Below are 23,206 nucleotides of genomic sequence, written 5' to 3'. Positions count from 1 at the left end.
GGTGAGACTTGGACCTTCTGCTGCTGAAGTGACAGTGTTACCCACTGAGCCAGACTGACACCTATAGCAGGTTTGGTCTTGCTCCCTAGAATACTACCACGCACCCAGTGGGTTCCATCAGAGTTTTTTTTTGCTTTTTGAACCATAGAGGTCCGTAATGCAGCTGTAGAGTCGCTCTGCATGTTGGCTCGGGCTTCGGCGTCTTTCGCTGAGAAGTGCCTGGATTTTCTGGTCGACATGTTCAATGATGAAATCGAGGAAGTGCGGCTGGGTTCGATACATGCTCTGCGCAAAATTTCCTGTCATATTCGACTGCGTGAGGATCAGCTGGACACTGTTCTGGCAGTGCTAGAGGTGATTTTTTTTTGGCTTCTGTCTCTTCCTAGTATCCTCTGCACCCCACATAGCAGCTTAAATTGACACAGTACAAAGGAAACTATTAGGTTCACTGTCCTCTGCTAGCTATCCACGTAGATGTATGCTGTTTTTTCTCCTGCCCTTTCACCCAGCAAATGTTTTACCCATCGAGTATTTATCTAATTCTCTTCTGGAAGTTATTGTTGAATCTGCTTCGTCTTTTATGCAGAGCGTTCCAAATCTTCATGACTCAAAGTGTTTAAAAAAAAAAGCATCTTATTGCTGCCTCTGGAAATTAAAGCCTTCAGTCTGTGTCCCCTTTGTTCCCCTAAGTCTCTACTTGCTCTCTTTCTTGAACACTACTGAAAACCTGCCCTCTTTAATCAAACCTCTGTTCATTCATTGCTTTATGTGACTCGGTGTCAAGTCCCTGATAAACATTTTGTGATTTTTTTTTGATTGTTTTAGAGGTGTTGAAGAATTTCTTTTTAAGTAATCCATAGATGAAGCATGGGTTGATCTGCATTTATTGTTCATCAGTAAGAGTCATTCACATTGCAGTGGATCTGTAGTCACATGTAGGCCAGACCAAATAAGGATGGCAGATTTCCTTCCCTAAAGAGACGTTAAGAACCAGATGGGCTTTTACAACAGTCAACAATGATTACATGGTCACCATTAGGCTAATATATTATTCCAGACTTCTATTGAATGCACATTGGGGAGGCGTTAGCTGAGTGGTATTATTGCTACATTATTAATCTAGAAACTCTGCTAATGTTCTGGCAACCTGGGTTCAAATCCCATCATGGCAGATGATGGAATTTATTTCAATAATAATCTGGCTTATTATTGAAAACGTGAAACCATTGTTGATTGTTGGTGAACCAGTTGGGTTTTTACAGTGCCCTTCAGGGAAAGAAATCTGCATCCTTGCCTGGCCTGGCCTACGTGTGACTCCAGACCCACCATAAAATGGTTGAGTCTCCAAAATGGCCAAACAACCCAGTCAATTCAAAGGTGACTGCAAACTGGCCATAAATGCTGGCATGCCAGCAATGCCCACATCCCATGAGTGAATTAAAAAAAAGTTCTTCCTCTGCCATCTTGGGATTTGAACACCTGTCCCCAGAACTGTCTGGAGATCACTCAGTTTGAGGACAACTAGGGATAGGAAACACATGCTGGCCTTCCTGGTGATACACATATCCCATAGAAGAATAAAGAAAGAAAACAAATTATGAAGTAAAACATTTACTCCTTTGTTTTGCAGGATTCTTCCCGTGACATCCGGGAAGCCTTGCACGAGCTGTTGTGTTACACAAACGTGTCGACAAAGGATGGGATTCACCTGGCACTAGTGGAGTTACTGAAGAATCTGGCAAAGTATCCAACTGATCGGAATTCCATCTGGAAGTGAGTGTTTCACTGTGGTTAAACTGTTCCTCGTGATTCCTTGAAACAGGAGGACACTTACTTCAACCTCTGTATTTTCAACACAATTTTTGTTGGGAGAATTTTATGATCAAAGCATTGCTGGATTGCCAGTCGTAATCTGCTTACTGCTGCGCTATCTAGGGATGTTTAAGGTGGTTGAAGACACTTAGACTTTTTTTTATTATTTGTTCATGGGCTGTGGACATTGCTCGCTAGAACAGGTTTAGAGTTATATAGAAGGATATCAGAATATTTCCCCCTAAGTGAACTAGGTGGATTTTTTAAAATGAGAAAAGTAATTATTGCGTGGTCTCCAATAGGCTAGCTTCAAATGCCAGATTTTACTGAATACAAATTGTCCCATTTGCCTCAGTGGGATCCGTACCCATGTCTCCAAAACCATTAGTTTCTGAATTACTAGTTATGATATTACCACTATGCCACCACCTCCTCCAAAGATGTTAGGATTAGTGGGTCACTGACTTGTGGGGTTAGCTGGAATATTCTTGCCTCCCCCTATGTTGAGTCTACCCCATCTGGCCCTAGTAGGGAACCAGGCACATTAACCTCAACATGCCATGCATCGTGTTGAGCTCTAAATGTTGCCTTGGGTTATTAGAGTCTCTTGTGGTGAATTAACGCTGCTCTACCATCCTGGACAAATCATCTTAAAAGTAGGCTCAACATGAAAAATTGCCTACCTACCTTTGTTCTCAATGACTCCTGGTCCAGTGCAATGTACAGGGCTCGATGTGATCAAGATCCATTGGAAGTAATACCAGAAAGGGAAGTGGAGCCAGATTTAATTGTAACTTTCACAAGCGAGCTGGACCTTGACCTGAGAGGGGTATATCTGATTGGCACAAATCAGGCAGAGGGGTTTGGAGGCTAAATTGCCATTTCTCATTCATGCATTTGTAAGAGACATCTTACGTTTATCAAGACACGAATGCTATATTTCTAACTGTGGCAATTTATAGTACAAGAGGAAAGGATGCTACGTGGTTAGCAAGACAACTATGATTGTCTGAAGCATTGCCCAACACGAATTACCCTTCACCTGCCTGCAACTCTCCGAGTAGATATGCAAATTTTTCTCTGTCAAACATTCATCTAGTTCTGCTTTCAAAAGTTACTCTTGAATCTTCATCCACTGCCAGATATTCTGTTTATGCTTCTAATTCCTGTGTTCTTACTGGAATGCCACCACCTGCAAGTTCCCTTCCAACCCACTTTGGTTGGGGGGGTGGTAGTGGGATTCTTGGTGATGGTGGTGTTCTTTATACAGCACGGCATTTGTAGCAATTTTCATGATAGAATATTCTTTTCCTCCTAGATGTCTCAAGTACCTTGGAAACAGGCATCCCACACTGGTGTTGCCACTGGTCCCAGAGTTGCTCAGCACACACCCATACTTCGACACACCAGAACCAGACATGGACGACCCAGCTTGTATCCAAGTATTTTTGATGTTGATCACAGATGGATGTGTTCTATCTCTCTCAACAAAAGTTTTCGCTTTTTCTCAAATGGGTCATATATCAGACTGCAGGTTGGTAGGGAAAAACCATTTTGCTATAAAATGTGATTTAAGCTCAAAGTTTAGAATGGAAACTATAAGTGCTGAATTTACCATTCGGGACTGTCCATCTCTGAAAGCAAAGCTGGAGGCTCCTCTTGAATGCCTCAATCCAAACTACTTTCCACATAATTCCATACCCTAACTACTTACTATGCACAAAAAGACTTTTCTCACATCACAGTTGCCATTTCTGCAAATCACATTAAATTGATGCCCTCTTGTTTTTTTTCCATTATGAACCGGGCCAGTTTCTCCTGATACACTCTATCCAGCCAATTCAATTTTGAAAAACTCACTCAGATCTCTTCTTAGCTGCCTTCCTCTAAGGAAAACAGTCCCAAAGTATTATTTTCTCCCCATAGCTGAAGTCTCATTCCTGGAACCATTCTTGTAAATCTCTTCTGCATTGTCTCCAAAGCATTCACATCTTTCGTGTACTGTGGCGCCCACAAGTGGGCACAGTAGAGCCCCCCCCAGTTACCACTAGACTATTGACCCAGAGACCTAAGCAATGTTCTGGGGGCTCCCTTTCGAATCCAGCCTTGGCAGATGGTGAAATTTGCATTCATTTCTTAAGAGAAATGGAAATCAGTCTAATGATATCTACGTCAACCACTCCAGGCTCATTATTGCCGGGACATAAATGCCGGCCTAGTCAGCGACATTCAAAATTACATTATGTTCATTTTATGATGCTAACTTTTCTATAAATCCGTGCTGTAAAATGAATGAAGGTGGCAATGATGCTGTGTATTTTAGTGTCTGTGAGTGAATACCTGTCTGGATGGGTGTGTTGTCTCTTTGGAGTCTCTTTGGTTTAGGAAGGTCATTCTGCATTTCCTTAACTCCAGATTGTGCTAGATATTGCTGTTCTGGTATTGGTATTCAACGCTGCCAAGACCTGTCCTACCATGTCAGCACTCTTCTCTGATCACACATTCCGACACTATGCCTACCTTCGGGACAGCCTCTCTCATCTGGTGCCACCGTTACAGGTACGTGAAATACAGGCTACAGCCACAAAGATTTTTCCAGTTCAAATTGCGGAGAGCAGAAGACCCTGGGGTGTGGGCTGTAATGGCACAGTGGAGTGCAATTTAACGGACACTGACTTAGATACCGGCAGAAGGCAGAATTTTAAGGAAACTAGAAATGTTTACACTAGAGAAGAGTGCAGGAAAGGATCATTTTGGGATATTTGAACGTTCTGTCAATATTAATACTAGGATTGTTGGTGTTACTTACAAGGATAGACATTATTGGCCATCCTTATTATCCTTGAGAGGGTGGTAAGCAGGCATCGACAACTGAGTGAATTGTCTGCTTCAAAGACCTGGTCAGGGTGGAGCAGGTTGGTGTGGGACTGAAGCCGCATGTAGGCCCAGACTGGGTGAGACAGCAGCTTTCCTTTCCCAATTAACATTAACAAAAGATTAATAATTAGACATTAATAAAAACCCATTTTGCTTGTTACTGCAACCTGGAGTGGTATTATCATTAGTCAAGTAACCCAAAGCCCTGGGCCCATTTCCTATGAACGTAATTTCGAATCCCACCATGGCAAATGGTGAAATTTGAATTTAGGAGAACAGCTTCGAATTAAAAGCCAGCCAAGTAGCAATTTTGTATCAACTGTTGTAAAATACATTTGTAAATCCATTTGTAATGTCCATTAGTGAAGAAAATCTGCTGTACAGGTAGCTGTCCTGTAACACATTCTTGTGTGACCTTGTGCTGTAGAAAATTGCATTGTAGGCAAATCACTATAAAAAGTCACTACATCTGTACAGCAGAAAGTTTACGTTATCCAGACAGTGTCCACTGTTCATCAGAGATAATAGGAACTGCAGATGCTGGAGAATCTGAGATAACAAGGTGTAGAGCTGGATGAACACAGCAGGCCAAACAACATCAGAGGAGCAGGAAGGCTGACATTTCGGGTGTAGACCCTTCTTCAGGCCTGAAACGTCAGCCTTCCTGCTCCTGTGATGCTGTTTGGCCTGCTGTGCTCATCCGCCCTACACCTTGTTGCCCACTATTCATCAATCGCATTACAGCCAATTCGCGTTAACGAAACATGTTTTATAGCAGAACTACCTGTATCTGGCCTAGTCTGCATGCAAATCTGGGCCCACTGCAACGGTTGACTGCTAAATGCCATCTGAAATGTACCATAGAGCTATGAAGTTTAAACAAAGGAATTAGAGCATATAGATCACCTGACATCGAGCTCGGCACCGGAAAGAGTAAATGCAAACACAGCAATTGCAAATTGCTGCACGTTGACTTCCTGTGCCAACAGGCTGGATTATTTGCCATGAGCACTGTGCAAATATAATGTCGTGGCAAAACATGCAAAAGATGTTACAGTTTCTCAGTGCTTAATCCAAACTGTGAAACATCGCCAACCACTATGCAATGTCTTTCTTTTACAGCTGCCAGGCAGGAAGATAGTGTCTGTCTCAGATTCTACGAATGCGGCACTAAGTGAAGACTCATCCCGACAGTTTGTGCAGCAAAGCCTTGACCGGGTTCAGAGTATCCAACATCTAGACACCCAGGGAGCCCAGGATCTCTTAAAGTTAACAATTCGGTGTGAATTTCCAATGATGACTGCGGGATGTTTTATTTAAAGAATTGGTTATATCATTGTTTTAACATCACAGAATCATAGAGTTGATATGGTGCAGAAGGAGGGCATTTGGCTCATCATGGTTCTATCCCTTAGTGCCAATCTCCTACCTTTTCCCCATAGCCCTGCACACCATTTCTATCCAAATTACCATCCAGTGAGGAAGTGATGGCCTTGTGATATTGTCGCTAAACTACTTAATCCAGTGACCCAGGTAACATTCTGGGGACCTGGGTTTAAATCCTACCTTGGCCGCAAGAAATCTGGAATTAAGAGTCTAACAATGACCATGAAACCATTATTGATTGTTGGAAAATCCCTTCTGGTTCACATCCCTGCTCTAGCCTTTATGTAACTCTGGACCTACAGCAACGTGATTGCCCAGAGTACAGTGAAGAGTCCGTAAGGGATGAGCAATAAATGCTAGCCTGGTCAGTGATGGCCACATCCCATGAATGAACAAAACACAAAGCCCTCATGAAAGCCACAGTTGAACCTGCCTCTCCATGCATTTTATATCCTAATTGTTCACTATGTGAAAGAAGATTTTTCTCACCACCTTCGCTTCATTTGCATATTCCTCTAAATCTACACCCCCTTGTTAAAAAAGAAACACCCCCTTGTTAAAAAAGAAACAAGTGGGATTAGTTTCTCCTTCTTAACCCTGTTTGGGCCGCTCATGTTATTGAAAACCTGTGTCACATCTTCTGGCAGCCTTCTATCCGAAGGAACACTCCCAACTTTGTCCACCTGTCCTCATAATTGACATTTCTAATTTGTGAAACCATTCTAATAAATTGCTTTTGTATTTCATGCAATGCTTTTGCATTCTTCCCATTATATGACACCCACAGCAGTATACATTTCTCCAGCTGAGGTCTAACAACACCACCCTTTTCTAGTTCTTTTTGCCTTTATTACTAAAACAGAGGACACTGTGCCTTTTTGCAGGATCTGAGTGTTGCTGCATTGCAAACCAGTCATCCACCTAACTGAGCTAAACATTCAGAATGAGTGATGCCTGGAAATGTTGGTTCAATTTCTGCACTGGCTGTGGTTACCATGAAGGATTCTCCTTCTCAGCCTCACACCTGGCCTAAGGCTTGGTGACCCTCTGGTTAAGCCACCACCAGTTGTCTCTCTAATGGGATAGCAGGGGAATGTCACTGACAGGGCCAGCCTTTGTTGCCCAGTTGTAATTGCCGTTTAACTAATCAATCTTTCAAGCCCTTTCAGAAGGCTGCTAAGAGTCAACCACATTGCTACAGGGTCTGCAGTCATGTATGTCAGTCTAGGTAAGGATGGTAGATTTCCCTCCTGAAGAAATGTTAATAGAGTCATGCAGCACTGAAACAGTCCCTTCAGTTCTACTAGTCCACGCTGACCATGTTCCCAAACTAAATTACTCCCACTTCCCTGCGTTTAGCCTGTATCCCTCCAAATCTTTTCTATTCATGTATTTATCCAAATGTCTTTTTCGTGTTGTAACTGTACCTGCATCCACTACTTCATTCCATACAAGAGCCAGATTCTGTTTAAAAAAAAATGTTGCTTGTGAGGGGTAGGTCATGCCTTACAAACCTTATCGAGTTTTTTGAGGATGTGACTAGTAAGGTTGATGAGGGTCGAGCTGTGGATGTGGTGTATATGGACTTCAGTAAGGCATTTGATAAGGTTCCCCATGGAAGGCTCATTCAGAAGGTCAGGAGGAATGGGATACAGGGGAACTTAGCTGCTTGGATGCAGAATTGGCTGGCCAACAGAAGACAGCGTGTGGTAGTAGAAGGAAAATATTCTGCCTGGAAGTCAGTGGTGAGTGGGGTTCCACAGGGCTCTGTCCTTGGGCCTCTACTGTTTGTAATTTTTATTAATGACTTGGACGAGGGAATTGAAGGATGGGTCAGCAAGTTTGCAGACGACACAAAGGTCGGAGGTGTCGTTGACAGTGTAGAGGGCTGTTGTAGGCTGCAGCGGGACATTGACAGGATGCAGAGATGGGCTGAGAGGTGGCAGATGGAGTTCAACCTGGATAAATGCGAGGTGATGCATTTTGGAAGGTCGAATTTGAAAGCTGAGTACAGGATTAAGGATAGGATTCTTGGCAGCGTGGAGGAACAGAGGGATCTTGGTGTGCAGATACATAGATCCCTTAAAATGGCCACCCAAGTGGACAGGGTTGTTAAGAAAGCATATGGTGTTTTGGCTTTCATTAACAGGGGGATTGAGTTTAAGAGTCGTGAGATCTTGTTGCAGCTCTATAAAACTTTGGTTAGACCGCACTTGGAATACTGCGTCCAGTTCTGGGCGCCCTATTATAGGAAAGATGTGGATGCTTTGGAGAGGGTTCAGAGGAGGTTTACCAGGATGCTGCCTGGACTGGAGGGCTTATCTTATGAAGAGAGGTTGACTGAGCTCGGTCTCTTTTCATTGGAGAAAAGGAGGAGGAGAGGGGACCTAATTGAGGTATACAAGATAATGAGAGGCATAGATAGAGTCGATAGCCAGAGACTATTTCCCAGGGCGGAAATGGCTAGCACGAGGGGTCATAGTTTTAAGCTGGTTGGTGGAAAGTATAGAGGGGATGTCAGAGGCAGGTTCTTTACGCAGAGAGTTGTGAGAGCATGGAATGCGTTGCCAGCAGCAGTTGTGGAAGCAAGGTCATTGGGGTCATTTAAGAGACTGCTGGACATGCATATGGTCACAGAAATTTGAGGGTGCATCCATGAGGATCAATGGTCGGCACAACATTGTGGGCTGAAGGGCCTGTTCTGTGCTGTACTGTTCTATGTTCTATGTTCTATGTTCTATGTCCTTTTTAAAACTTTCTCTTTTCACCTTAAAAATATGCCCCTAGTTTTGAACTCTTCCCACCCTTGGAAAAGACCCCTGCTATTCACCTCATTGACACCCCTCATGATTCTACAAGCCTCCTACACTCCAGTGAAAAGTGTCCAAGCCTATCCAGGAACAAAAACACAAATCGCTGGAAAAGCTCAGCAGGTCTGGCAGCATCCGCGAAGAAAAATAATCCAGAGTTAACGTTTTGGGTCCAGTGACCCTTCCTCAGAACAACCTCAACATGATGTCCCAACTCTTATATTGAAAGGCCTGAGCAATGAAAGCAAGTTGTGCTAAATGTCTCCTCAATCAGCCTGTTTACATGCGACACAAATTTCACCCTTAGGTCTCTGTTTAACAACAGTACCCAGCGCCTTACTATCAATTGTGTAAGTCCTGCCGTTTGTTTCTTTTACTAAATGCAGTACCTCATATGTATCCAAATTCCATCTGCCACTGATCAACCCTTTGATCCATTGATCAAGATCTCTTTGTAATCTTAGATTACCATCTTTTCTGTCCACGGTACCACCAATTTTGATGTCATCCATAAATATACTAACCGTGCCTTCTATATTCTCAGTCAAATCATTTATATAAATGACAATCAAAAGTGGACCAAGTATCGATTCATGTAGTACACTGCTGGTCACAGGCCTCTTGACTGAAAAGCAACCCTCCACCACCACCCTCAGTCTCCTAACATCAAGCCAATTTTGTATCTAATTGGCAATTTCAGCCTGATCCCATGTGATTTATCTTTACTAGTTAATTTACTGTGCAGAACGTTGTCAAAGGGTTTATAAAAATCTAAGTAAACAATATCTGCTGCTCTGCCCTCACCAACCTTTTTGGTTACTTCCACAGAAAAACTCAGTCATGTTTGTGAGATGTGATTTCCTTCACACAGTACCATGTTGACTGTGCTGAAGCCCAAATGAACCAGATGATGTGTGCGATCGATGATGATGATAGTTCCATGGTCACCTTCACTGAGACTAATTTTCAATTTCAGATTTATTAATTGAATTCAAATCCCAACAACTTCCGTTGTTTCTTTTGAACCCATGGCCCCAGGGCCTGTGGATTGCTAGTCCTGTGATAATACAACACTTCAGTGTGTTAGTGTGTACATTTTTAAGCATCAGCAGCAAATCCTGGCCCTGCCAGGGATTCAGAGATCTCATGAAAGATAAAAATTTTGAAAAAAATGCCTGCAAATAAATTCAAATGTACAATCTCTGCCACGTTTCAGGAAGGTTGTGAATGTTCAGAAGTTCGCTGGAATGGAATCTAAGTTGAGGGACTTCAGTCAGATGAAGAGGCTGAGGTGGTGTGCAAAACACAAAAGATGTGAAAGGAGTGAGGATTGGGTCAAGTTGCTCAAAATTATAAAGGATAAAGAATAAATATAGAGAAACTTATGCATTGCTGAAAGGATCAGTAACCAGAGGACACAGGTCCAAGTTAATTTTTAAAAGGAGTTGCAGGATATTAAGAGACATTTTACATAGTAAGTGTAATCTGAATGTGCTGCCAGAAAGGGCAATGGAAGCAAGTTTGTTTGTAACTTCCAGAAAGGACTCTTATATTTGAAAAGGAAAACTGTGCAGAGTTCTGCAGAAAACACAGCAAAGGGATTAATTGGTCAGATTGTTCAAAGAGCCAGCACACACACAATGGGCCTAATGGCCTCCTTCCGGATGAATGATTTTAATGGCCGTTGCTGGGGATACTCTCAGTGCCACCAACAAAACTACTAAAGGTTAAAGTTCAGAGCAGGACTTTATTGATTCCATTGAGACTGTGCAAGTGATGCTCTTTTTAAAAATGTCTTTCTTCTCAAAACAGTGACCTACAGCGACTAGGAGAGCTGCAGCCAGAGCTGGCAGGAATAGCGGAGTTTTCTGCCACCTACCTTGAGTGCCAGCTCCTCCTTATGAAGGTAGGGTGTGTGTGCTGTGTTAAAATGTTGCTTTGTATCTCCACCTTGCTGTGTGCGGACCTTCAAAGCGAGCGACTGGCAAAGGATTTAGTAAAAAATGTGATGGATAATTAATAGGGTGATGTTAAACTGAAGTACAGAGCATCTGTTTCAAATAACAGGAGGGTCAATAGCCAAAGGATGCAAATTAAGAAAACGATCATAAAGGCTTCTGTCAATGTAGGTGCAGAGAGGAGGTTCAGTGCCACCTCTGTTTGCTGTGAGATGTTTGTGAATTGCCTTCACCACCTGTTGGTGTTCGCCTGGTGTAGGTACAGCCATAGGCTAAGTGCTGAGAAATGTGGAATAAACCCTCCTTGGCAATTATTGTCTTGAACTTGAATAGGAAGGTTTTAGAGGGATATGGGCCAAATGATGGCAAATAGGACTAGAATAATTTAGGATATCCGGTCGGCATGGATGAGTTGGACTTGAGGGTCTGTTTGGGGTCTGTTTCTGTGCTGTTCAGCTCTATGAGTCTATAACTTGGAAGATTCACTGAGGTCACTTTGGGTTTTAGGCCCAAGTTTTCTGAAGTTTGAACAGGACCTGGAGGAGGCCTTTCAGTCCCATAAAACTTCTGCTATCCGATTAATTGATCTGTAGATTAGAAAGAATATTAGAGGTGAGATTTGAACCCTGACCTGCAGGGGAAACTTCAGAGACAATGGGCTGAATCTTGCACTTATTGGCTAAGTATCAGTGTTGAGTCTTTTTTTGTGCTGGGATTCTCGCTACAAAGCCTAGAAAATTTTCTCACTGTGTCTTGCCAGACCTCAGTAACAATCTACCAAACCCGTAATATCTGATTCCAGCCCTGTCTCACCACCGCCGTGATATCCTTAAATTAATGGGTATCCCTTATGCCACTGTCACCTTTAAAAGGCCCTTGTCCACCCAGATTTGCACACAGTCCGGAGACCCCCTGCACAATTTTTCATGTTTGCCCTGGACACAGAGGGTATCCTGACCCTGCTTCGTAGGCAGTACCTGGAACACCTGCTGGACAGGGTGCTGCCGGCACAGAACTTGCTCTTCTCTGAACAGCAGAGGCCATGCCATCAGATCATGTTGCCATTATCCGAGGTTGGCAGCTGGCTTAGAGCAGTCCCACCTGTCTGGAAGAATGCTCAGCGCTGTTGGAGGAGTGACCATCTCCACGGTTAGGGGAAGTGGCACTATCTTCTGATACCTCACGTCACACTCGCTCTAATTCTGCTACTGTATCCACCTTCTTCTAACACTCACTATTACAAGCAATGTTTCCTCTCAATACATCCTCTGTCACTGCCAACCCTCCATGCCCCCTGTACTGTCTACTCATTCTCTCCGGACACTTTCCTATTTGCATGGAAAGTGATCTCTGTCACTTACTTTCATCTGTCTTAGTGAATCAAGATTTATGGTGGCCCGCCGATAGTAAGTTCCTTGACCCTTATATGGCGAACATCCTGACTGATTGTCCTGAGTTTTAGAATCATAGAATCCCTAAAGAATGGAAGCATGCTATCTGGCCCATCAGGTCCACACTGACCCTCCGAAAAGCATCCCACCCAGACCCACCTCCCTATCCTAACTCTGCATTTGCCATAGCTAAAACACCTAGACTACACATCCCTTGACACTGTGGACAACTGGGCATGGCCAATCTACCTAACCTGCACTTCTTTGGTCTGCGAGAAGAAACCGGAGCACACAGTGGAAACCCATGGGGAGATTGGGTGACTTTCTGTGTGCAATTCACATAAAGGAGGAATTGAGCCGGCGTCCGTCGTGCTCGGAGGGAACAGTGCTAACCACTGACCCCAATCCCTCCCAGGTCACTCAAACAGAACAAAGAACAAAAAGAATTACAGCACAGGAATAGGCCCTTCAGCCCTCCAAGGCTGCACTGATCCAGATTCTCGATCTAACCCTGTCACCTATTTTCCAAGGATCTGTATCCCTCTGCTCCCTGCCCATTCATGTATCTGTCTGGATACATCTTAAATGACGCTATCGTGCTTGCCTCTAACACCTCTGCTGGCAACACGTTTCAGGCACCCACCGCCCTCTGTGTAAAGAACTTTCCACGCATATCTCCCTTAAACTTTCCTCCTCTCATCTTTAAATCATGGCCCCTAGTAATTGAATCTCCCACTCTGGGGGGAAAAATCTTCTAGCTATCCACCTTGTCTATATCCCTCATGATTTTGTAGACCTCAATTAGGTCCCCCCTCAATCTCCGTCTTTCTAATGAAAATAATCTTAATCTATTCAACCTGAGTTCATACCCAGCACCCTCCATACCAGGCAACATCTTGGTGAACCTCCTCTGCACCCTCTCCAAAGCATCCACATCCTTTTGGTAATGTGGCAACCAGAACTGTACACAGTACTGTAAATGTGGCCGAACCAAAGTCCTATACAACTGTATCATGACCCACCAATTCCTGTACTCGGTACCCCGTCTGATGAATGAAAGCATGCCGTATGCCTTCTTGACCACTCTATCGATCTCCATTGCCACTTTCAGGGTACAATGGACCCGAACACCCAGATTTTTCTGTGCATCAATTTTCCCCAGGGCTTTTCCACTTACCGTATAGTTCGCTGTTGAATTGGATCTTCCAAAATGCATCACCTCGCATTTTCCTGGATTAAACTCCATCTGCCATTTCGCCGGGCAACTCTCCAATCTATCTATATTCTGCTGCATTCTCCAACAGTCCCCTTCACTATCTGCTGCTCCACCAATCTTAGTGTCATCTGCAAACTTGCTAATCAGATCGTCTATACCTTCCTCCAGAGCATTTATGTATATCACAAACAACAGTGGTCCCAACACGGATCCCTATGGAACACCACTAGTCACAGTTCTCCATTTTGAGAAACTCCCTTCCACTCCAACTCTCTGTCTCCTGTTGCCCAGCCAGTTCTCTATCCATCTAGCAAGTACACCCTAGGCCCCATGCGACTTCACTTTCTCCATCAGCCTACCATGGGGAACCTGATCAAACACCTCACTGAAGTCCATGTATATGACATCCACGGTCCTTTCCTTATCCATCAGCTTTGTCACTTCCTCAAAGAATTCTATCAAGTTGGTAAGACATGACCTTCCCTGCACAAAACCATGCTGTCTATCACCAATAAGCCCATTTTCTTCCAAATGTAAATAGATCCTATCCCTCAGTATCTTCTCCAGCAGCTTCCCTACCACTGATGCCAGGCTCACTGGTGTATAATTTCTGGATTGGCCTTGCTACCCTTCTTAAACAAGGGGACAGCATTAGCAATTCTCCAGTCCTCTGGGACCTCACCCATGCTCAAGGATGCTGCAAAGATATCTGTTAGCACCCCGGCTATTTCCTCTCTTGCTTCCCTCAGTAACCTGGGGACTTGTCCACCCTTATGCCTTTTAAGAATACCCAACACTTCCAGTTCCCTTCTTATGCTGATCTGACCTAGTGTAATCAAACATCTGTCCCTAACCTCAACATCTGTCATGTCCCTCTCCTCAGTGAATACTGACGCAAAGTACTCATTAAGAATCTCACTCATTTTCTCTGACTCCTCACATAACTTCCCTTCTTTGTCCTTGAGCGGGCCAACCCTTTCTCTAGTTACCCTCTTGCTCCTTATGTATGAATAAAACACTTTGAGATTTTCCTTAACCCTGTTCGCTGAAGATATTTCATGATCCCTTTTAGCCTTCTTAATTTTATAATCTTATAAACCTTTATAATATTCCATCCTGTGTCTAAACAGTTGGTCTGCCCTACCATCAGACATGTACGAGGATGTGCGTTTATGTATTGCTACTTCTTTAAATTACCCGGTGGCCTGTGTAACCTGTAGTCTCTCCTTGGTCAAGGTGTTGCCATGGAGAATGCAATCATTGTGAACTTGCCAACCAATCAGCACCTTTTCTCACCTCTTACAAATAGTTGTGAGATTGTTTGAAATGTGGCATTCTTGCCTTTGTGAGTGCAAGATGCAAAACTTTGTCATCATGTCAGTCTTTTCAATAGTACACTGCTTTTTTTATTGCAGGGCCTTTTCTGTTTTGAACATGTATAAACCGTTTTAATTGTAACTTGCTCTCATTTTCATTTATTCCTAAGGGTGAGTAGAATGGTTTAAAGATTGTTTGTGCTTAGTTGAGTGTAGATGATTTAAGGGCAAATGAATTGAAGAGTTTGAAATAATAAAAGGATTTGATTGGGTAGGCAGAGACAACCATCCCTTCTCATGGGTGTCCTGAACAAGCCTAAGTAGCTATTCAGGGGTAGTGGGAATTTGGAACTCCCTCTGCTGGAACACTGCTGAGACTGGTGGTCAACTGGAAATTTCAAAATTGAGATCGATAAATCTTTTTGTTGAGCATGTATTAAGGGTTGTGAAATCAAGGCTAGTGGTCAGTATAAGTTAGAGATTAACTATGATCTAACTAAATGGAGAAACATCCTCTAACGTCTGAATGGGCTCATCCTGTTTCCTGTATATCTCTGTATTCCACCGTCGGTGAAGATGAAAATTCAATCTGGATTTCTTTAATGCTTCAGTTTCTCCCTTGGGCAGGAGAGACTTTTACTTAGTGATTGCTTGATTTTTGGCGTTCTTGCATTCATCCTGATGAGAGTGAGACGAGAGGGGTCAGCAACATCTCATTCAGGAGGATTCCAGTTTTTTTGCTTCCCAGGCAAATGCACATATTGCTGAAAGCAGCTATCATACATGCGTGCATGTGTGAGTGTGTACTTGTGTGTATTCTGCGACATTTCTCAATGAGGTAGAATCTGAAAGGAAATGTCATTTTCACCCCCACAGAGCCTTCAGGAGAAGTTGTGGAATGTGGCTGCCCCACTCTACCTCAAACAGAATGCCATGGCAGCTGCTGCTGCCAAACAGGTAAGGTTCATTCACTCCTGCCCCTTCGTGTTGCTACCCTCCCTCCTCCGTCCCCATCTTCGCTTGCCCCTTATGGTCCATAACCCCTCTCAGTGCAAACAACAGACTTCAAATTAGAGTATTGTTCAATTGTAGCCAAGTACGGCTGCCTGATTTGATGAGAGCAATGCAGTGATGAGCTGCTGAAGAACTTTGTAAGGATATCAGCAGATTGTTTAAAAGCCACTTTGTTATGTGAATTGTGCATTTAAAGAAGTTGCACATCTGTCGCTGAGTCAGAAAGTTGTGGAGCATATGCAAGGTCAATGATATCATTGGCTACGACAGGTTTTGGTCAGTGTACAGTCTAAAAGTGAAGCAGATCTGCCTCTAGGGTGGGACAATTCAGGGTGTGCACCCTGGGTCTTCCTCCTTGGGGGAGTCTTCCAGGTCCCCAGGCACCGGTGCTCAAGCATGTCACAGCACTGGGAGCGAACCTGCCCTTGAAAGCATTAGAAGTTCACCGCCGTAAACAAAATTGCTTATCAGAGGTTGCTTCTGTCCAACGAATGCAGGAGACAAGCAGGTTGTGGATGGACAGACTGAGAAAGGAAGTATCAATGTTGAGCCAGTCTGCCTGGGCCTGGAAAGACAGTAGTCAGACCTGGGGATAGGGAGGTCGAAGCAAAGGAGTGGGAGACTTGCAATGACTTGCCCTGGGACCCACATGCCCCTAGTGACAGCCCTGCATATAAAACCCTGAGGGGACTAACAGAGTGGATACAAGGAGAGTATCCTAGATTCCCTGATAAAATGAAACAAAACTGATGAGAAGAAATCATTTCTTTCAGAAGGTGGTTAGCCTGTAGAGGTTTTCTCCAGAAATCGGTGGAGGCTGTGTCAGTGTACGAGTTACATAGATTTTCGTCTGAGGACAAGAGAGTTAAGGGCATTGGTGGGGATGGGTGTAGGGCAAGCAGGGCAAGAGCAAAATGGATTCGTGATTTCAGTTGGATCAGCATTGATATTAGTGACTGGCAGAGCAGGCTCAAATGGTCTAATTCTGCCCCTAAGCACTGTGGGATTCAGAGATGGTAAGAACTGCCAATTGATGCTGCTTGGCCTGCTGTGTTCATCCTCCTCGTTATTTCAGATTCTCCAGCCCCTTTACTAGCTCCATCCCCGCTTCCCTGACCTGCCTGTCTTTGCTCCCACCTATCCGCTCGTCCCACGTCAACTCCTACCTGTCAGCCTCATCCCCGCCTCCTCGACCTGTCCATCTTCCGTTGGCTGACCAACCCCCATCCTGACTCCCCACCTACATTCACCTTTACTGGCTCCATCCCTGCCTCCTTGACCTACCCGTCTCCTCTCCACCTATCTGGTCCTGTATTCATCTTCCAACTGCCGCCCCCCCCCCCCCCACTCTCTATTTATTTCAGAATTCCCTTCCCCTCCCCCATTTCTGAAGAAGGGTCTAGACCCGAAACGTCAGCCTTCCTGCTCCTCTGATACTGCTTGGCCTGCTGTATTCATCCAGCTCTACACCTTGTTATCCCTAAGCACTATGCACCTGTTCTATTACAGATGGTAGTTCTGGATGTGAGTTTGCTCGCTGAGCTGGAAGGTTCGTTTTCAGACGTTTCGTCACCATTCTAGGTAACATCATCAGTGAGCCTCCGACGAAGCGCTGGTGTTATGTCCCGCTTTCTATTTATCTGGTTAGGTTTCCTTGGGTTGGTGATGTCACTTCCTGTTCTTTTTCTCAGGGGATGGTAGATTGGCTCCAAATCAGTGTGTTTGTTGATGGAGTTCCGGTTGGAATGCCATGCTTCTAGGAATTCTCGTGCATGTCTCTGTTTGGCTTGTCCTAGGATGGATGTGTTGTCCCAATCAAAGTGGTGTCCTTCCTTATCTGTATGTAAGGATACGAGTGATAGTGGGTCATGTCGTTTTGTGGCTAGTTGATGTTCATTACATGTCCACTATCACTCATATCCTTACATACAGATAAGGAAGGACACCACTTCGATTGGGACAACACATCCATCCGAGGACAAGCCAAACAGAGACATGCACGAGAATTCCTAGAAGCATGGCATTCCAACCGGAACTCCATCAACAAACACATTGATTTGGAGCCAATCTACCATCCCCTGAGAAAAAGAACAGGAAATGACATCACCAACCCAAGGAAACCTAACCAGATAAATAGAAAGCGGGACATAACACCAGCGCTTCGTCGGAGGCTCACTGACGATGTTACCTAGAATGGTGACGAAACGTCTGAAAACTAACCTTCCAGCTCAGCGAGCAAACTCACATCCAGAACCTCAACCTGAGCTACAAATCTTCTCAAAACTCACAGATGGTAGTTCTTTAGGTGATCACTTGACGGAGCAGTTGGAACGTGGCTGACACTCAGCTCATTGTTCTCCTGATAACTTACTTGCTCAGCAGCTTGTTGCTGAATATCACCATTCCTTCAGGTTAGTGTCAGCTGTGTCACATGCTCTCTTTTTATCACAGACCTGAAGGAGCTTTGCACCAAGGCCTGTCTGCCCATTGCCACTGTGCCCACTGACCCATGTTGCTTTCCAGGGCGGCAACATCAATCTTAAAATTCTCAACATTGTGTTCGTATCCCTCCCTGGCCTCACTCCTTTGAACTCTGTATTCTGTTCTAATGCAGTCCTCCCATATCAGTGCACCAGTTCTGTCCTGTTTCTGTTTCTGAACGCCAACTTCACTGATGCCGATTTTGGTCACCTGTCCCAATGTCAGAGTCAAGGTTTGCTTGACAATGCTATGTGCTACTTAAATGTAAACTGTTGTTGTAAATGATGTAAAACTACATGATAGATCTCAAAATAATTGGCCTAAGGTTTCCTGGTCAGTGGCTGACTGCAATTTAAGTTGTTCACTCGCCATTTTAGACTGGAGCCTCTACATTTTGACCTTGGCTCCAACAAGGAACCAGTGAAAAGAAGAGTTGGGAAGCAGAATATTGAGTCTTGCTGCCTCCCCCTTTTTGCAGTGTAAATTACGTATGCCCCTTAAAGTCTCTCTTTAGTTCATTGACTTGCACTCTATTTAAATGGAGCTTCTATCTCACTCCAATACTGGACAACCTCTCCCCACCCCATCACTGTTAGCCCAAGAACCTGTTCTGCACCATCGACATTGAACATCCCACTCATGACCCCACCTTTACATGTTCCTTTACCTCACACATCACTAGCAGTGTACACCCTCTCACCTCTCTCCCGGGCAGTGCCCCACCTCACCCCCGGCAGTGCACACCCACTCTGGAGTGAGGCTCAACCCCACAACTCTCTGACTATGAAGCAAGAGTGCTTACTCATTGAGCTGCGAACGGCACTGACTGAAAGCTGCTGATATGGAATCAAGGTTACTTATTCCACATGTGGCATATTGCTTGAAGTGTTTTTGAGGTATTAGATGTAAGAAGGTGCGATCCAAATGCAGGAGTTGTTTTCAAGCTGTTTGAGTGCCTTAAAGGAATCCTATTTAGCTGCACGTTTTACAATTGTCTTCCCTTCTGTCCCTCTGCCTACAGATTCTGGAACACACATACAAACTGGAGTTTCTATACAGTGGCCTGGAGAGTAGACACATTGCAATCATCCACCACATGCGGCTTCAGGCTAAAGCACTGCAGCTCATTCTGACTGCTCGGACAACCAGAGGGTAAGAATCTTCCTGAAGAGGTAGATTGACATTTTGCAGTGCAGAACTTAATTTTTACTGGGGGAGGAAAGCACTCAGCAGGACAGTAACCGAGAAATACCATTGTATAGAAAGAGGAACATTTGTACTCGTCAAACCAGTATAAATTTATTTTCCTTCCACAAATTGGTCTGATTTGTGCAAAACTTCAACAAAGTGTCTTTTCTCAGCAATCCTTACGTAAGGACTGGCTGGAATGTGAAACTCATTACAAAGTGGCTGTGGTAAATAGTACATTTAAAATGAAAGTGAGATGGGTATTTTACATAATTATATGGGTGTTACAATATAGTTTACAGACTACACAATGCAACAGGCCTGTTTATAGTTTACATGAGCCTCCTGCTACTCCCTCTTCCTTTAATCCTGTCAACATCAGCTTTCCCTCATGTGTTTGGTGAATTTCCCCTTACATGTATTGATATTCTTCACCGCAACCACCATCACTCCCTGTGGTCGTCACTTTCATCTTCTCACCACTCTCTGGGTAAAGGCCTTCCTCATCGATTCCTCATTGGATTTATTAGTGATGCTTGCTTCTACTTCTGCTCTGTCCTACCGGTGGAAATCTGTGCTGTCAAGCCCTTTCATAAACGTAGGTCACCTTGCTGTCTTTTCTTGCTAGTTGTCATCTTTAACTGAGGAGTAATATTGTATGTAAAGCTATCTCGCTGATCAGAAACAGCTCTAGGATATTGATGCCACATGTTTATGTTTTCTTTGGAAAAGAGAAGACCGAGGAGAGTTTTAATTGAGTTGTAGGCCATCATGGAATGGATTGGAAGGGCTTATTTCCCTAGAAAGAAAGGTCATTCGTGAGGGCACATGAAGTCATTGATAGTAATAAAAATGACAGGAAAGTGTCAGTTACCCCGGCAGCATCTGTGGAGCAGAAAATAAAGTTGATTTATCAGGTCGATATGTTTCGTCATAACCAGAGTTCTAAAATGGTAAGACGAAAGGAAGAGGCCATTTGACTTGTTGTCCTTCCCTGTAACCCTACAAATATCAATCTTTTCTCACCAGATGCTGTCCAGTTCGCTCTTGTAAGTCGTGATTAAATCTTCCCCTACCACTGGTTAACCATCTTCTGTTTAAAAATAACTTTCCTTCTGCAGTTGGTTATTTTGCTAATCATCTTACGTCAGTGCCTCTGGTTCTAGCTTCTTAAGCCAGTAGAATCTTACTTTTTCCGATCTACCGTGTCAAGATTGCTCGTAACTTGTCGGATTTCCTCTCAGCATTCTGTGACCAAGGAACATTACTGTCGGCAAGCTTCCTTCCAAACCACTCGCCATCTTAATTTCTTGCTGAAATATCTTGCTGTTCCTTCACTGTCACTGGATCAAAACCCTGGAATTCCGTCCCTAAGGGTATTGTGTGTCCATCTATACCACGTGGACTGCAGTGGTTTAAGAAGACAGCTCAAGCTCACCACTTTCTAAAAGGCATCCAGGGGTCAATAACAAGTGTTGACTCGGCCAGTGACACGCAAGCCACATGAATGAATAAAATAAATAAATCTGGAATATCAAGTTAGTCTTAGTGATGGTGACCATGAAATGATCATCATCTGTAAAACCCCATATAGTTCACTGATGTCCTTTAGGGAAGAAAATCGTCCATCCTTACCTGGTCTAGCCTACATGTGACTCCAGACCCATAGCAATGATCTTGATCTCTTTTGCCTTTTGAAATAGGCTCGAGGGCAAATCAGTTCATGGGCAGTTAAGGACGGGCAACAAATCCTGGGCTTGCACCTACATCCAGTGACTTTAATATTCCCTTCACCTCACACTGCAATAATTTTAATCTGCCACACATCCACCTATTCCTCCGGCCTGTATTCTCTTGAGGTCCATCTGTACCCTGTGACAAGCAAAGTAGTTCTCCCTAGTACCAGTCCCAGTCCAAGAAAAACAAATGCTCACTGTGCCTTTTTTTCTTTTACTCAGCCAAATTGTTATTGGATTGAATCACGCTGTAGAAATTAGAGGGAAATTGAGGAAAAAGGTTTGTATGCAAGGCGTGTTGAGGGTCTGGAACCCATGGCCTGAAAGGTTTGCAGAGATTCTGAGGAGCTTATAAAGGGTCACTGCTGAGAGATTGCCTCCACTGGCTGAAAATTCTAAATCACAGAGACTGTCTCAGGATAAGGGGCCTTTCATTTAAGACCAAAATTTTATCCTTACTGAATCCTTATGAGAATTGGTTGGAAAGTCTAGGCTTGTATTCGCTGAAGTTTAGAAGACTAGGAGGCAACTCGATTGGGACATACAAGATCATGATGGGTCTTGACAAGGTGGATATGAGAACCATGTATCCTGTTCTGGAAGAGTTTAGAAGTAAGGGCCACTGTTTAAAAAAAGCATTGTCTATTTAAAATGGAGGTGAAAAAGATTTCCTCACAGAGGATCATGAATCTTTGCAACTCTGCTTCCATCACCTTTTCAGAAAGAAAGTCCTCAAGTACGTTTAATGTGGAGATAGATTGATTCTTGATGAGCAAGGGAATGGAAGATTATCAAGGGGGTAGCTGGGAAGGTGGAGTTAGTCATGATCTTACTGAATGGTGGGGCAGGCTCGAAGGGCCAAGTGGCCTACTCCGACACCTAATTATTTCATTGAGAGTTGTGAATCTTTTGGAATTACCTACCCCAGAGGGCTGTGGATCCTCCAATGTTAATTCCATTTGAGGCGAAACAGACAGGCTTCCCAGAGAACCTGGGGATGTAGGGAGCAATGGAGGAAAGATGCAGTAAAAGCCGTGATTGTATTGGATAATGAAGGAAATTCAGTGCGTCATGAGCCAAAGGAGATGGGTGAGATACAAAACAAATATTTTGCCTCGGCATTTGCTGTGGAGAAGGACATGGAAGCTGGGTATTAAGGGAAATAAATAGTGATGTCTTGAAAAGGGTTTGTATTACAGGCCAGGAGGTGGTGGAGGTCTTAAAATATATAAAGGTAGATAAATCCCAAGGACCTGACTAGGTGTTTCCCAGAACTGTTGTGGGAAACTAGGGAAGAGATTGCTGGGCCCCTTGCTGAGGTATTTATGTCATGGATCGTCACGGGCAAAGTGCAGGAGGACTGGAGGTTGGTTTATTTTGTGCCATTATTTAAGGAAGGCTGTAAATAAAAGCCAAGGAACTATAGACTGAGCTTAACGTTAGGGGTGGATAAGTTGTTGATGGGGTATTCTGAGGGACAGGATTTACATGCATTTGTAAAAGCAAGGACTGATTAGAGATAGTCAGCATGGCTTTGTGTGTGGGAAATTGTGTCTTGATTCAATTTTTTGAAGAAGTGACACAGAAGATTGAAGGCACAATGGTAGACATTGTCTGTTCAGCAAGGCGTTCAACAAGGTTCTGCATGGTAGAATGTTTAGCAAGGTTAGAGCACATGAGTTCTGGGGGAGCTAGCCAGTTGGATACAAAATTGGCTTGAAGATAGGAGACAGAAAGTGCTGATGAAGGATTGTTTTTCAGAATGGAGGCCTGTGACTAGTGGTGTTCTGAAAGGATTGGCGTTGGGTCCACTGCTTTTCATCATTTATGTAAATGATTTATAGGAGGCACGGTTAGTAAGTTTGCAGATGACGCCACCATGATACCAAAATAGGTGGCATAGTGGACAGGGAAGAAGAATATCCCAGAGTACAACAGGACCTTAATCAGATGGGCCAGTGGGCTGAGGAATAGCTGATGTTTAATTTGGATAAATGTGAGGTGTTGCATTTTATAAGGCA

At 43.9% G+C, this 23,206-nt stretch overlaps 1 protein-coding gene across 3 annotated transcripts in view; it reads left to right on the top strand.

Annotated features, from left to right (window-relative positions):
• Positions 1–23,206, top strand: part of ints4 (integrator complex subunit 4) — a 60,106-nt gene that overhangs the window by 24,958 nt on the left and 11,942 nt on the right. For all 3 annotated transcript variants that reach the window (XM_048533136.2, XM_048533135.2, XM_048533137.2), the window contains exons 11-18: positions 149–354; positions 1,631–1,773; positions 3,131–3,246; positions 4,238–4,371; positions 5,812–5,969; positions 10,698–10,791; positions 15,643–15,723; positions 19,283–19,413. In XM_048533136.2, coding sequence (XP_048389093.1) covers positions 149–354; positions 1,631–1,773; positions 3,131–3,246; positions 4,238–4,371; positions 5,812–5,969; positions 10,698–10,791; positions 15,643–15,723; positions 19,283–19,413 — 1,063 coding nt within the window. The remainder of the gene's footprint in view (positions 1–148; positions 355–1,630; positions 1,774–3,130; positions 3,247–4,237; positions 4,372–5,811; positions 5,970–10,697; positions 10,792–15,642; positions 15,724–19,282; positions 19,414–23,206) is intronic.

The sequence above is a fragment of the Stegostoma tigrinum genome, chromosome 6 (assembly GCF_030684315.1).
Source record: "Stegostoma tigrinum isolate sSteTig4 chromosome 6, sSteTig4.hap1, whole genome shotgun sequence".
In the NCBI taxonomy this organism is placed as follows: domain Eukaryota; kingdom Metazoa; phylum Chordata; class Chondrichthyes; order Orectolobiformes; family Stegostomatidae; genus Stegostoma; species Stegostoma tigrinum.
The sequence above is the reverse complement of the archived record's forward strand: the minus strand, read 5'-3'. Positions and strand labels throughout refer to the sequence as shown.